General features: G+C 47.0%; 1 protein-coding gene across 1 annotated transcript in view; it reads right to left on the bottom strand.

Annotated features, from left to right (window-relative positions):
* Positions 1-14,705, bottom strand: part of APOBEC2 (apolipoprotein B mRNA editing enzyme catalytic subunit 2) — an 80,705-nt gene extending 66,000 nt beyond the window's left edge. The window contains exon 1 of the mRNA XM_069756589.1: positions 14,322-14,705. Within this exon, the coding sequence (XP_069612690.1) occupies positions 14,322-14,458 (137 nt within the window). The 5' untranslated portion in view covers positions 14,459-14,705. The remainder of the gene's footprint in view (positions 1-14,321) is intronic.
* Between the last annotated feature and the right edge of the window lie 1,117 nt (positions 14,706-15,822).

Genomic DNA, 15,822 nt, shown 5'->3' on the forward strand with positions numbered 1-15,822 from the left:
CTGTATAGGAATCCACAGGTGTAAAAACGCAGGCGAAATCCTCACAAAAAACGCAGGAAATCCGCGGTAAATCCACAGGTAAAACGCAGCACATTTTACCTGTGGATTTTGCAAAAACGGTGCGGAAAAATCCGCAACGTGTGCACATAGCCTCATAGTCTTACATTGAGCGCTTGTGACATAGCTTCTCACTTCTGGCCTGTCAGAAGCTGCACTCACAAGGTTGAGCCGTGGGACTGCAGCAGTGCCACAAACTAGTGAATATGCCAGAGGATGAGTAAATGACCGGGGACAGGGACTTGCGCTTCAAACACCACTCCAGCGGTGGAAAAAAAACCCTGCTAGAGAGGTGCTTTAGTAACTTAATAATAAACAATTTATTACTATAAAGTTCATAAAGGCTTGGAATAAATGTCTGCAGTCACTTTATGTGACTGCAGACTGCCAAATCATGGCAGGGATCTGTGGGCCCATCATACTGTGTATAAGGGAGCTGCGGGTCCATCATACTGTGTATACGGGAGCTACGGGTCCATCATACTGTGTATACGGGAGCTGCGGGCCCATCATACTGTGTATAAGGGAGCTGCGGGCTCATCGTACTGTGTATAAGGGAGCTGCGGGTCCATCATACAGTGTATAAGGGAGCTGCGGGCCCATCATACTGTGTATAAGGAAGCTGCGGGCTCATCATACTGTGTATAAGGGAGCTGCGGGCCCATCATACTGTGTATAAGGAAGCTGTGGGCTCATCATATTGTGTATAAGGGACCTGTGGGCCCACCATACTGTGTATAAGGGAGCTGTGGGCCCATCATACTGTGGATATGGGAGCTGCGGGCTCATCATACTGTGTATAAGGGAGCTGCGGGCCCATCATACTGTGTATAAGGGAGCTGCGGGCTCATCATACTGTGTATAAGGGAGCTGCGGGTCCATCATACTGTGTATACGGGAGCTGCGGGCCCATCATACTGTGTATACGGGAGCTGCGGGCCCATCATACTGTGTATAAGGGAGCTGCGGGCCCATCATACTGTGTATAGGGGAGCTGTGGCCCCATCATAGTGTGTATAAGGAAAATGTGGGCCCATCATACTGTGTATAAAGGAGCTGCGGGTCCATCATACTGTGTATAAGGAAGCTGCAGGCCCATCATACTGTGTATAGGGAACTGTGAAGGCATATTGTGCATATGGAAGCTGTTGGCCCATTACACTGTATATAGGGGAGCTCTGGGGGGCATACTTTCTATAGTTGAGTTCTGTCAGCATTATACTTAGTATGAGCCCAATGCTCCCCTATACAATCTATAGGGGAGCAAAGGGATCATACTGTGTAGAGGGGAGCAGTGGGAACTTCATACGGTGTATCGGGGAGTTATAGAATCATCATACTGTGTATAAGGGAGCTGTGGGGGCCTTATACTGTGTATATGGAAGCTTTGAGCTCACCATACTGTGTATAATGGAGCAGTACATGGGGGAACTTTGGGGACATTATTAAATGTAAAGTGGGCACTTAAAGGGCCACTGTCACCCCACTCCAGCCGTTATAAACTAAAAGAGCCAACTTGTGCAGCAGTAATGCTGCAGTCTAACAAGGTGGCTCTTTTAGTTTTTGTTTCTGTTATTGCCACAATAAATGTATTTATAAATCTGCTGAAATACCTGTCTTTGTACGTGGAGGCGGGACTGAAGCCTCCTCTTAGAAGCGCCCAACTGCCGTCAGTCATCTGTTGGGTTGATTTTCGCCGCCCCCTCAGCGCTATTATTGTGTGAAATCCGGCGCCTGCGCTCTGCTCTTCTGCCTTGCGCAGGCGCATAGAGCATTATCCGTCCGAGCGCTGGTGCCGAGTTCCTTTCTGCGCCTGTGCGGTCAGTGCGGCCAGCCTGTTACTGAATCCCCGCCCCGCACTGTGTTATGCAGTATGCACAGTGCGGGGCTGGGATTCCTGGGCATGCGCACTGCGCTTGTCAGACGCTCCACAGGTCCCCCGCCTTCCAGCGTTGTTCTGTGCGGCTTTTCCAATTGCCGGCAAGGATACCTGTATATTCCGGCAACGCTGAAAGGCGGGGGACCTGGGGAGCATCTGAGAAGCACAGTGTGCATGCCCAGGAATCCCAGCCCCGCACTGTGCATAATGCATAACAGTGCGGGGCGGGGATTCAGTAACAGGGTGGCCGCACTGCCCGCACAGGAACGGAACCCGGCACCAGTGCTAGGACGGCAAATGCTCTATGCGCCTGCGCAAGGCAGAAGAGCAGAGTGCAGGCGCCGGAATTCACACAATAACAGCGCTGAGGGGGCGGCGAAAATCTACACAAGAGATGAGTGACGGCAGTTGGGCGCTTCTAAGAGGAGGCTTCAGTCCCGCCTCCAGGTACAAAGACAGGTATTTCAGCAGAATTATAAATACATTTATTGTGGGAATAACAGAAACAAAAACTAAAAGAGCCACCTTGTTAGAATGCAGCATTACTGCTGCACAAGGTGGCTCTTTTAGTTTATAACGGCTGGAGGGGGGTGACAGTGTGACAGTGGCCCTTTAAGCATCATTGCTATAGGGGCACTCAGAGTATTGTGACCATCAAAGTTGCATATCGTCACAATATGGCGGTAAAATCAATGTTCGTTTTTGTATATAGATTTATTTTCAATAACCGTGCAGTCATATTCTGAGGTTCCCCTATATTCACAATTAGAGTGCGCAACCGTAATCAGGGTTAGCTGGTTAGGGGCCCACTCAGATGTTTCGCCCCCCCTAAGTTGAAACCCTAGCTACGCCTCTGTATATACCATCCCATTACTGCTCTCCCTCACCAGTGATGAGTACCTGTAACTGCCCAGCTCCACGATAGCAATAGCAGACACTGTATGTGTCAATGCTCTGACCTACAGTGGGGCAAAAAAGTATTTAGTCAGTCAGCAATAGTGCAAGTTCCAACACTTAAAAAGATGAGAGGCGTCTGTAATTTACATCATAGGTAGACCTCAACTATGGGAGACAAACTGAGAAAAAAAATCCAGAAAATCACATTGTCTGTTTTTTTATCATTTTTTTAGCATATTATGGTGGAAAATAAGTATTTGGTCAGAAACAAACAATCAAGATTTCTGGCTCTCACAGACCTGTAACTTCTTCTTTAAGAGTCTCCTCTTTCCTCCACTCATTACCTGTAGTAATGGCACCTGTTTAAACTTGTTATCAGTATAAAAAGACACCTGTGCACACCCTCAAACAGTCTGACTCCAAACTCCACTATGGTGAAGACCAAAGAGCTGTCAAAGGACACCAGAAACAAAATTGTAGCCCTGCACCAGGCTGGGAAGACTGAATCTGCAATAGCCAACCAGCTTGGAGTGAAGAAATCAACAGTGGGAGCAATAATTAGAAAATGGAATACATACAAGACCACTGATAATTTCCCTCGATCTGGGGCTCCACGCAAAATCCCACCCCGTGCGGTCAGAATGATCACAAGAATGGTGAGCAAAAATCCCAGAACCACGCGGGGGGACCTAGTGAATGAACTGCAGAGAGCTGGGACCAATGTAACAAGGCCTACCATAAGTAACACACTACGCCACCATGGACTCAGATCCTGCAGTGCCAGACGTGTCCCACTGCTTAAGCCAGTACATGTCTGGGCCCGTCTGAAGTTTGCTAGAGAGCATTTGGATGATCCAGAGGAGTTTTGGGAGAATGTCCTATGGTCTGATGAAACCAAACTGGAACTGTTTGGTAGAAACACAACTTGTCGTGTTTGGAGGAAAAAGAATACTGAGTTGCATCCATCAAACACCATACCTACTGTAAAGCATGGTGGTGGAAACATCATGCTTTGGGGCTGTTTCTCTGCAAAGGGGCCAGGACGACTGATCCGGGTACATGAAAGAATGAATGGGGCCATGTATCGTGAGATTTTGAGTACAAACCTGCTTCCATCAGCAAGGGCATTGAAGATGAAACGTGGCTGGGTCTTTCAACATGACAATGATCCAAAGCACACCGCCAGGGCAACGAAGGAGTGGCTTCGTAAGAAGCATTTCAAGGTCCTGGAGTGGCCTAGCCAGTCTCCAGATCTCAACCCTATAGAAAACCTTTGGAGGGAGTTGAAAGTCCGTGTTGCCAAGCGAAAAGCCAAAAACATCACTGCTCTAGAGGAGATCTGCATGGAGGAATGGGCCAACATACCAACAACAGTGTGTGGCAACCTTGTGAAGACTTACAGAAAACGTTTGACCTCTGTCATTGCCAACAAAGGATATATTACAAAGTATTGAGATGAAATTTTGTTTCTGACCAAATACTTATTTTCCACCATAATATGCAAATAAAATGTTAAAAAAACAGACAATGTGATTTTCTGGATTTTTTTTTCTCAGTTTGTCTCCCATAGTTGAGGTCTACCTATGATGTAAATTACAGACGCCTCTCATCTTTTTAAGTGGTGGAACTTGCACTATTGCTGACTGACTAAATACTTTTTTGCCCCACTGTATATACATATACCCAAAATTTATGAAGACTCTGTATAATACAGCAGAAATGTGATACAACAGCCATATCTGTAGGGAGGTCACACAGGAGCTGTCTCTGCAGTGTGTGAGGCAACTTGTAACAGACCCATGAAAGAACATGGCAGCTACATGAATCTCTGAGGTAATATTGCTCCCAAATAAGATGTAAGAGCTGATACTACACTAATACATGATGAATGTGTAGTAGTATATCAGCCATGTCTGCAGGGAGGTACACATAAGGGAACATGGCGGCTACATGAATTTCTGAGGTAAAATTGATCCCATATATGATGTAGGAGCTGATACTACACTAATGCATGATGTGTGAGGTGAATGTGCTCCTATCAGCTATAATGTGAGGTGATAGCCTAATACTAGGGTTATGTGCACACGTTGTGGATTAGGCTTAGGAATTTCTGGTGCGGATTCTGCCTCTCCTGGCAGAAAACGCACCTGCCAATTTGTCAAGTTTTTTGTGCGGTTCCGCAGCGTTTTTTCTGCGTTTTTCTTGCGGATTTGCTGCGCTTTTTACCCCTGCGGTTTTCTATAATGGAATGGGTACAAAAACGCTGCAGATTCACAAAAAAGAAGTGACATGCTACTTCTTTTAAACCGCAGCGTTTCCGCAGCGGATTTTCCGCAAAATGTGCACAGCATTTTTTTTTCTCATTGATTTACATTGTACTGTAAATCAATTGCGGATCTACAGCGTTTCTGCAGTGCAAAAAATGCTACGGATCCGCAGAGAATCCGCAACATATGCACATAGCCTTATTTATACACCAGGCACAAACATTTAAACTCCTTCCTCTTAAAGCAAAAACACTCTTGTTTAAAATCTACACCGCAATACAAACAAAAGCTGCAGGAGTTCTCGGTCCACCCATCCCCAAGTCATGTCCACCTCCGTCTAGTCTCCGGTGGTTTCTTGAATCATGCTTTGTGGCTGTGTTGCAGTCAATGGCATGGGGAATATCTCCCAGTTAGAGGGAAGAATGGTTCAATGAAATTTATTGATGCAAACATAACAGCATCTGTAAAAACGCTGAAGTTGAAAAGAGGATGGCTTCTACAAATGGGTAATGATCCTAAACACACGTCAAAATCTACAATAGACTACCTCGCAAGCTGAAGATTTTACAATGTCCTTCATGGTCCCCTGATCTGAACATCATTGAAAATCTGTTGCTAGACTTCAAAATAGCAGTGCATGCAAGACGTTCCAGATGTCACAAAGTGACTGTCTAAGCGTGACATGACCCAACAGGTGGACGGTTACAAAGTGGCGAGACCCACAAGGGAACACCGGGGACACAATAACAATGGTGGGCCCTGCAATAGGAAACGGGGAAATGGTCACCTCCTGCACTCTCCTAAGGATGTGCCCTAATCTTCCTGACATCCCTACACAGGCTCTTTCAACCTGTTGCCAAGCAGGATACCTTAGCCCTCGCTCGCCCTGCACCTATCCCTGGATAGGGAAATGGCTAGTGAGAGCACTGGTCTCACCACTGCACTAATAAAACACAAAGGGAAAGTTTAGACCAATGTTTCCCAAACTCCAGTCCTCACGGACCCCACGGGTCGTGTTTTCAGGATTTCCATATCGTTGCACAGGTGAGACAATTCCTGATGCCTTGATGATACTTTCACTACTTGCGCAATACTAAGGAAATCCTGAAAACATGACCCGAGGGGTCCGTGAGGACTAGAATTTGGGAAACACTGGTTTAGACAAACAAGGTATAAGCAAACAACACTTAGCTTTCTATGCTGCAATGCACAGTACAGCAGAGTAATGCACTAGGTATAAATATTCAGCAGAAGAACCACTGCACTCAGGAAACTGCTTGTTTGATCTCCAGAAGGACCTGTATAACCAACAGTCAGCTGATGCATCAGGTGACCTTAAGAAGGATGGTGGGAGTGGTTACCACTAGCGTTCAGAAATTCCGTTTTCATCATGGCAGCTGAATGATTTACAGCTACTAGTCAGGCTCACTCAGCTGTGGCAATGAAACACTTAATCTCCGAACACTAACAAATACTCGGAGATCACCAAAGCGTGCTAGGGAAAACCCGAGCAACGAGTATACTCGCTCATCACTAGTTACCACCAACATCAGCTGACCCAGAAGCAATGCAATACAATAACACCAGTGGCCACTGGGGGGGAAACAGCCTTAACCCCCAATGACCAGAAAGGAAAAAAGGTTTTAATCAAAGGAAAACCAGATCCGCCTCAGATCCAAACATGGATCGTGACAGTACCCCCCTTCCAATGAGGGGCCACTGGACACTCAACACCAGACCTCACCAGATAACAACCTGAGGATGCCTCGATCCACCAGAGTTCTCCTCGCCGTCACCTGACTCTCAAGTTTATGGCAAACGCAGCCTGATGAAAATGCCAACAACGTAGGCTCCGGAGGCGCCACAAATCTCCAGAGCACCGACCTGGGGAATGAGTTGTGTTCATGCATAACTGAGGGTAACTCCAACTGAAAAGTCCCCGGGCTGAGAATGGCCGACATTCGATATGGCCCAATCATCCTGGAACTCCAGGTCCCAGTAGCATACTTCCACCTGATGTTTTTGGTGGACACCCATACGTACTCATTCACACACAGGTCCGGACCTGAACGTTTATTTTCACGCATACGTCTACCACAAGACGGTAAATTCTTTGAGGAATTGACAACAGAGGCATCCCCCTGTGACACCACACTCACACCCCCAAGCTCAGAGGGAACAACCACCCTTCCCTGACCCCTCCTCCTAAGGGGACTACGACACTCAGGGTTACCATGTGGTGAGGGTTGAGCCTTACCCCTACTCCCTGGCAGCACCTCTGCTGCCCCCACTGGAGAAGGGGTAGGTTGTAGAAGGACGGCAGAGACAGTTGCCCATGGACAGCAGCCCTCACAAGACTGATCCCAGCTGACCACTTCCCTTGACCGCCAATCTATGACCAGGTTGTGTTTTTAAACCATGGGAGTCCTAAAACAATGGGTGTTGGCATTCTCCCCAAGATGTCGCACGACAGCGACTCCTCATGACGAGTTCCTATACGCAAGTGTATATCATCCATGACCTGGGACGCTTAGGGGTTTAGTTAATGTCCTACACCTCAGGCCGTGGGTCTGGACTAAAAGAGCATCCACCAGATTAACACCTGCTCCACTGTCCACAAGCACCGGTATACACTCAGTTACTCCACCAACCACTACTTCAGCTGACAGGATACACTGAGGAGAAGAAATGGAGGAAATGTACTCTCCCTGGTCGCCTCCCTCCACACGACCAGGGGGACGCGGCTTCTTAGGTGGTACAGGTATTTTGGCGCGAGCTGGGCAGACACCGATAAAATGACAAGTCTGCCCACAGTAAAAACATGCCCCTACACCACGGCGTACTGCAGGCAACCCCGTTTGGGAAACAACTCCTCCCACCTGCATGGGTTCGTCCGCCTGCTCAGGTGTGTCCCCTTCCCTAGTGGACTACCGGGGGCACGTTTGGTGTATGTCTCTCCCTCAAGCGCCTATCAACCCGGATGGCAAGGGACATGGCGGCCTCCAACAAACTGGGGGCGGCGTACTGCACCAGAGTATCTTGCAGCCTTGGGGACAGGCCCTGCACAAAATGGCTCCTAAAGGCAGGGTCATTCCACTGTGTATATGTGGCCCACCTTCTGAACTTTGAACAATACTCCTCAGCTGGCCGGCCCCCCTGCTTGATCTTACAGAGTCGGGATTCCGCCAGAGTGATGCCATCAGGATCACCATACACCAGCGCCAGAGCCGTAAAAACTTGTCCACCGACTGTAGTGATGGAAATCCAGTCGGCAGGGAGAAGGCCCAGGATTGGGGATCACCCTAAAGAAGGGACATGATGATTCCCACCCATTGTTCCTCACTCCCTGATGAACGAGTGCAGAGCCTTAAGTATAGCTTACAGGCCTCCTTAAAAAAACAAAAAATGTATCTCTCCCCCAAGAGAACTTGTCAGGGACAGATATCTTGGGTTCTGGTTGAGTCTGTACGTGAGCCGAGGCCCAGAACCTGAACAATTGCTGAAGCTGTTGCACCACCTCACCACGCAGCACCATAAACTTGTCGGTGAGGGTCTGAAGCACTTGGTCAAAAGCCTGTATTTGAGCCATGGCTCACCAGAAGAAATGGGATGGTTGGCTATAATGTCACAAAGTGACTGTCCAAGCATGACCCAACCCAACGGGTGGTCGATCACAAAGCGGCGAGATTCACAAGGGAACATCGGGGACACAATAACAACAGTGGGCCCTGCAATAGGGAACAGGGAAATGGACACCTCCTGCACTCTCCTAAGGATGTGCCCTAATTTTCCTGACGTCCCTATACAGGTTCTTTCAACCTGTCGCCAAGCAGGATACCTTAGCCCTCGCCTATTCCTGGGTAGGGAATTGGCTAGTGAGAGCACTAGTTCCACTGCTGCACTAATAAAACAAAAAGGGAAAGTTTAAACAAACAAGGCTTAAGCAAACAACACTACGCTTTCTCTGCTGCAATGCACAGTACAGCAAAGTAATGCACCAGGAATGAATATTCAGCAGAAGAACCACTGCACTCAGAAAACTGCTTCCACCTGCTTGGTTGATCTCCAGAAGGACCTGTATAACCAACAGTCAGCTGATGCATCAGGTGACCTTAAGAAGGATGGTGGGAGTGGTTATCACCAACATCAGCTTACCCAGAACAATGCAATGCAATAACACAAGCGGCCACCGGGGAAGGGGGGGGGGGTAGCTGAATTAACCCCCGATGACCAGAAAGGAAAAAAGGTTTAAGGTTATGTGCACACGTTGCGGATTCTCTGCGGATCCTCAGCGTTTTTTGCAGTGCAGAAACGCTGCAGATCCGCAATTGATTTACAGTACAATATAAATCAATGAGAAAAAAAAATGCTGTGCACACTTTGCGGAAAATCCGCTGCGGAAACGCTGCGGTTTAAAAGAAGTAGCATGTCACTTCTTTTTTGTGAATCTGCAGCGTTTTTGTACCCATTCCATTATAGAAAACCGCAGGGGTAAAAAACACAGCAAATCCGCAAGAAAACCGCACAAAAAAACGCTGCGGAACCGCACAAAAAAACGTGATAAATCCGCAGGTGCGTTTTCTGCCAGGAGAGGCAGAATCCGCACCAGAAATTCCTAAGCCTAATACGCAACGTGTGCACATAGCCTAAATCAAAGGAAAACCAGATCTGCCACAGATCCAAACATGGATCGTGACACCAGGTACGTCACAGAACTTGAGGAATTTTCCAGGGAAGAATGAATAAAAATCCCTCAAACAATAATTAAAGTGTTTACAAGCTGTGATACTTTCAAAAGATGATGTTACTAGATACTATCCATGCAGGGTGCCCAAACTTCTGCATTGGCTCATTTTTCTTTTAGTAATTTTTAAAATGTAACAGTTGAAAATATGTGTATATATTATTTTCATTAAAATACAAAGGAAATTCCTTTTTAACTTTAGGTCTTTTAGAGATCATTTCATCTTCAACTTCTTTAACTGTTCACAATAACAGTAATTTTGACTAGGGGTGCCCAAACATGCCACTGTACAGGTACGGACTGGGCCTAAAATTCAGCCCTGGCATTTGCAATCACACAGGCCCATGTTGTCCCATTTCCAAGCAACAGATGGGGATATATTAACAATATTGTGGATGGAGGAAAGCAAGATTTACTACAAGACCAATATTTCTAATGATACCTGTGGCCTGCTGGGGTAAGTGACGGAGTCAGTGACTTTGTGCTCCATCAGAACTGTTAACAGTATGGGAGTCTTGAGAACACTGATTCTGCTAACAACGTAGCAGACAAGGCAGCCCATGACCAGACAGGCCTTTCTGGAATTTGCCAGAATTGCCCAATGGCTGTCCGGCCCTGCCACTCTATGTTTGTTATTTGCTGATTTGAGATGTTTATTATTTTTGCGAAAAGTATTTTAAAATTGACATTACTGTTTTCCATTTTTTTTTAGTAATTTTAATCTGAGTGCTCCTGCCATTGACAGAGCAGCTGCTATTCTTCTGCCTGGACAGGTAGCTCCCTGCAGCCTAACTGGCTGTCAATAAGCACGATGACCGTAGTCACGCCCAGAGCAGCGCAGAAGATGAACAGTTGCTTTCTTGACGTAAAGTGGCAGAATCTCCAGCAGGAACAGTCCGTGACCGTTCCGAGCAACAGCAGGCGGGCAGTGTGTAAATACCTGCATGTCAGTTCTTAAACCCATAGTGAAAAAACTAGGTGTTTCCAGCCAGCCAACGCTCGGCACGCTCATTGCTATCTAATTAACGCTGCTGGTGATTAAACTAAAGTAAATAATGACAACATTCAATAGCGCTGACGCAGGTGGAAAATTAACGTGTGGTAATGTGTGGGAACGGAGTGAAAACGGAGCCTCATGTGGTAATGTGTGGGGACGGAGCCACGTGTGGTAATGTGTGAGGATGGAGCCTCATGTGGTAATGTGTGGGGACGGAGCCTCGTGTGGTAATGTGTGGGGACGGAGCCACGTGTGGTAATCTGTGAGGACGGAACCTCGTGTGGTAATGTGTGGGGACGGAGCCTCGTGTGGTAATGTGTGGGGACGGAGCCTCGTGTGGTAATGTGGGGGGACAGAGCCTCATGTGGTAATGTGTGGGGATGGAGCCTCGTGTGGTAATGTGTGGGGACGGAGCCTCGTGTGGTAATGTGTGAGGACGGAGCCTCGTATGGTAATGTGGGGGGGCGGGATTATGTGTGGTAAAGTGGTGGGGGTGGGATTACCTGTGGTAATGTGGTGGGGGGCGGGATTATGTGTGGTAATGTGGTGGGGGGTGGGATTATCTGTGGTAATGTAGTGGGGGGCGGGATTATGTGTGGTAATGTGGGGGTGGGATTATGTGTGGTAATGTGGTGGGGGCGGGATTATGTGTGGTGATGTGGGGGCGGGATTATGTGTTGTAATGTGGTGGGGGGTGGGATTATGTGTGCTGATGTGGTGGGGGGGTGGGATTATGTGTGGTAATGTGGTGGGGGTGGGATTATTTGTGTTAATGTGGTGGGGGGCGGGATTATGTGTGGTAATGTGGTGGGGTGCGTTATTATCTGTGGTAATGTGGTGGGGGGTGGGATTATCTGTGGTAATGTGGTGGGGGGCAGGATTATGTGTGGTGATGTGGTGGGGGGCAGGATTATCTGTGGTGATGTCATGGGGGCGGAATTATGTGTGGTGATGTGGTGGGGGGGTGAGATTATGTGTGGTAATGGGGTGGGGGTGAGATTATGTTTGGTGATGTGTTGGGGGGCAGAATTATGTGTGGTGATGTGGTGGGGGTGGGATTGTGTGTGGTAATGTAGTGGGGAGGCGGGATTATATGTGGTGATGTGGTGGGGGGCGGGATTATGTGTGGTAATGTGGTGGGAGCGGGATTATGTGTAGTAATGTGGTGGGGGGCAGGATTATGTGTGGTGATGTGGTGGGGTGCAGGATTATGTGTGGTGATGTGCTGGCGGGCGGGATTATATGTGGTGATGTGGTGGGGGGGTGGTATTATGTGTGGCAATGAGGTGGGGGCGGGATTATGTGTGGTGATGTGTTGGGGGGGTGGGATTATGTGTAGTGATGTGTTGGGGGCGGGATTATGTGTGGTGATGTGGTGGGCAAGCGGGATTATGTGTGTTGATGTGGTGGGGGTGGGATTATGTGTGGTAAAGGGGTGGGGAGGCGAAATTATGTGTGGTGATGTGTTGGGGGCGTGATTACGTGTGGTAATGTGGTGGGGGGCGGGATTATGTGTGGTGATGTGATGGGGGTGGGATTATGTGTGGTGATGTGTTGGGGGGGCAGAATTATGTGTGGTGATGTGGTGAGGGGGTGGGATTATGTGTGGTAATGTGGTGGGGGGCGGGATTATATGTGGTGATGTGGTGGGGGGAGGGATTATATGTGGTAATGTGGTGGGGGTGCGGGATTATGTGTAGTAATGTGGTGGGGGTGAGATTATGTGTGGTGATGTGTTGGGGGGGCGGGATTGTCTGTGGTGATGTGGAGAGGGCGGGATTGTGTGTGGTAATGTGGTGGGGGGCAGGATTGTGTGTGGTAATGTGGGGGGCGGGATTATCTGTGGTGATGTGGTGGAGGGGCAAGATTATGTGTGGTAATGTGGTGGGCGGGCAGGATTATGTGTGGTGATGTTGTGGGCGGGCGGGATTGTGTGTGGTGATGTCCGGATTGTGTGTGGTAATATGGTGGGGGGGCGGGATTGTGTGTGGTAATGTGGTGGGGGGTGGGATTGTGTATGGTAATGGGGTGTAGGCAGGATTGTGTGTGGTAATGGGGTGGGGGGCGGAATTATGTGTGGTGATGTGGTGGGGCGGACCTACTGTGCAGGGGGCGGGATTAGCGAGTAATCACGATACCTCTTATATATATAGATAAAATAATCTCAGAAAGCCCCATTAATGCTGGACATCATGATATCAAAGACATTGCTTTCTGAGAAGCACAATAATGCTCAGCAACTAATAGGGTATGCGCACACATTGCGGATTCTCTGCGAATCCGCAGCGTTTTTTTAGGTGCAGAAACGCTGCAGATCCACAATTGATTTACAGTACAATGTAAATCAATGAGAAAAAAAAATGCTGTGCACACTTTGCGGAAAATCCGCTGCGGAAACGCTGCGGTTTTAGGCTATGTGCACACATTGTGGATTAGGCTTAGGAATTTCTGGTGCGGATTCTGCCTCTCCTGGCAGAAAACGCACGTTCCGCAGCGTTTTTTTGTGCGGATTTGCTGCGGTTTTTACCCCTGTGGTTTTCTATAATGGCATAGGTACTAAAAAACGCTGCATATTCACAAAAAAGAAGTGACATGCTACTTCTTTTAAAACACAGCGTTTCCGCCGCGGATTTTCCGCAAAGTGTGCACAGCATTTTTTTTTCTCATTGATTTACATTGTACTGTAAATCAATTGCGGATCTGCAGCGTTTCTGCACCTCAAAAAACGCAGAGAATCCGCAACGTGTGCACAGACCCTTAAAGAAGTAGCATGTCACTTCTGTTTTGTGAATCTGCAGCGTTTTTGTACCCATTCCATTATAGAAAACCTCAGGGGTAAAAAACGCAGCAAATCCGCAAGAAAACCGCAGCAAAAATGCACAAAAAACGCTGCGGAACCGCGCAACAAAAAGCAACAAATCTGCAGGTGCGTTTTCTGCCAGGAGAGGCAGAATCCGCACCAGAAATTCCTAAGCCTAATCCGCAACATGTGCACATAGCCATAAACCTGAAAACATTAGATAGTTTCAATTGGTTCAACAAGTAAAATATACTCCACTTGGAAAGCTTATATTGCAGAGCACTTGTAACTAAAGCTGATCATACACTTTACAATGTTTGGTAGACCGCTATTCCTTTCGACCCACCCATTCATATGAGCTGAGCATGCATGGGTTGGAATGGGAGGAACATCTCTTGCAGTAGCTTGTTACAAGAATAAAGCGATTCTTCATATATTAAAATCCAACTAGCTTAGGAGGTAAGTCAGAATGCCCCTATGCACATAACACTTCAGTGCATTATTTTTAGAATACAGTTTTAGCATGGAATCACTTGGCTAAGTAGAAGAGCATGATGTAGTATAATACAATACTTTAGGACATTATTTTCTATGTGCTGAATCAATTACTCAACGTAGTTTTACTTTCCACTAATATTACTATCCAAATAAATTATTTGTCTGCTAATTCAAAAACTTACCCTTCCACTACTTCAAAGGGAGGCAACTCTTCAAGTTCCTTCTTCTTGGAGCCCTCTTCTTCTGGGGCCTCTGAATTATCCTTGGGTACCTCATTATTGTTGTTATTAGGCTCAGATTTGTTATTTCTTTCGGCCATGATAAGGTGAAGGGATTTATATATTACCAGAGAAAAAAGGGAAAAGAGAAAAGTTACATATGAGGTGCAATAGGAGAAGAGAGAAATTGAAGAGCTTGCTGTAAAGGATCAGAACCAGGGGTAAGCTGGCAGAGCACTTGGGTGGAGAACAGACTTATCTAGGTTCTAAATATGGCACTGGGGAGTGACAGTGACAGGGTGACCTCTCTGGAATGGACATCCCCCACTCTTTGACAGATATCTCTTTGCTGCCAGGAGACTCCAACTAATGACTAGAATGAAGCAGGTGAAAGCTGCGTCTTTATGTCATAGCTGTACTGACTAAAATAACAAAACCCTACTGGTTATTTCTGCACAGGTGGGACAGGAGTCTACAGCTTTGTAACATTTGATAGTCCTCTTTAACCAAAGACACAGTGCTGGTTACAGGAAAATATGCATGCTGAAAAATGGTTTAAATACAGTATATATATATTTTATATATCAAATAACCATTTCTGATGTTCATGGAATTAAAAGTAAAATATTATATTAAATAACTATCAATTATATAATACAATATCAATGTAGGAGTCATTCCATGTAATAACTCTACAGGGCTGCAAGTTTTCAAAGTCTTTGCCCAGCAGGAACTGGGACACAGTTATATCTTTCTATTCCTCTAAAATAACACCCTCGCTTTGTAAGCAGTAATGGGAATAAAGCTTAAACTAGAACTGCTGCACTATTTATAAGCTGAGGCTAAATTCACATTTGGTGTTTAAGATCATGGGAAAAAAATGAATTGTAGCACATAATTTTGAATGAAATTTGTAAAGTTTCCTATTCTTTTATTTGTCACAGTTTTGCCGCAGCGTTCAGTCATTGGTTTGAATAGAGAAAGGCTACACGACTAGTGTAGTGTAATGTCCGCCATTTTCTACCACGCATGCGCCGCCGAAACTCCGCCCCCTCCTCCCCGGACTTCAGAATGGGAAGCGGATGCATTGAAAAACTGCATCCGCTGCCAACATCGTGCACAAATTTCACAACGTGCGTCGGTACGTCGGCCCGACGCATAGCGACGGACCCATACCGACGAAAGAGGGAAAGAGGCCTTAATGAGCGTTGAATTTAGAAAAAAAAAGGTAAAAAACGGCGTGGGCTCCCGCGCAATTTTCTGTGCCAGAGGGGGAAAGCCGATGGCCGGGGGCCAATATTTGTGGCCTTCTATGAATATCAGCCCGCAGCTGTCTGCGTAGCCTTTACTGGCTATTAAAATAGAGGGACCCCCCCAAAAAATGACGTGGGGTCCCCCTATATTTTATAGCCAGAAAGGCTATGCAGACAGCTGCGGGCTGATATTCATAGCCAAGAGAGGGGCC

Source organism: Ranitomeya imitator, chromosome 3 (genome assembly GCF_032444005.1).
Source record: "Ranitomeya imitator isolate aRanImi1 chromosome 3, aRanImi1.pri, whole genome shotgun sequence".
NCBI classification, from domain to species: domain Eukaryota; kingdom Metazoa; phylum Chordata; class Amphibia; order Anura; family Dendrobatidae; genus Ranitomeya; species Ranitomeya imitator.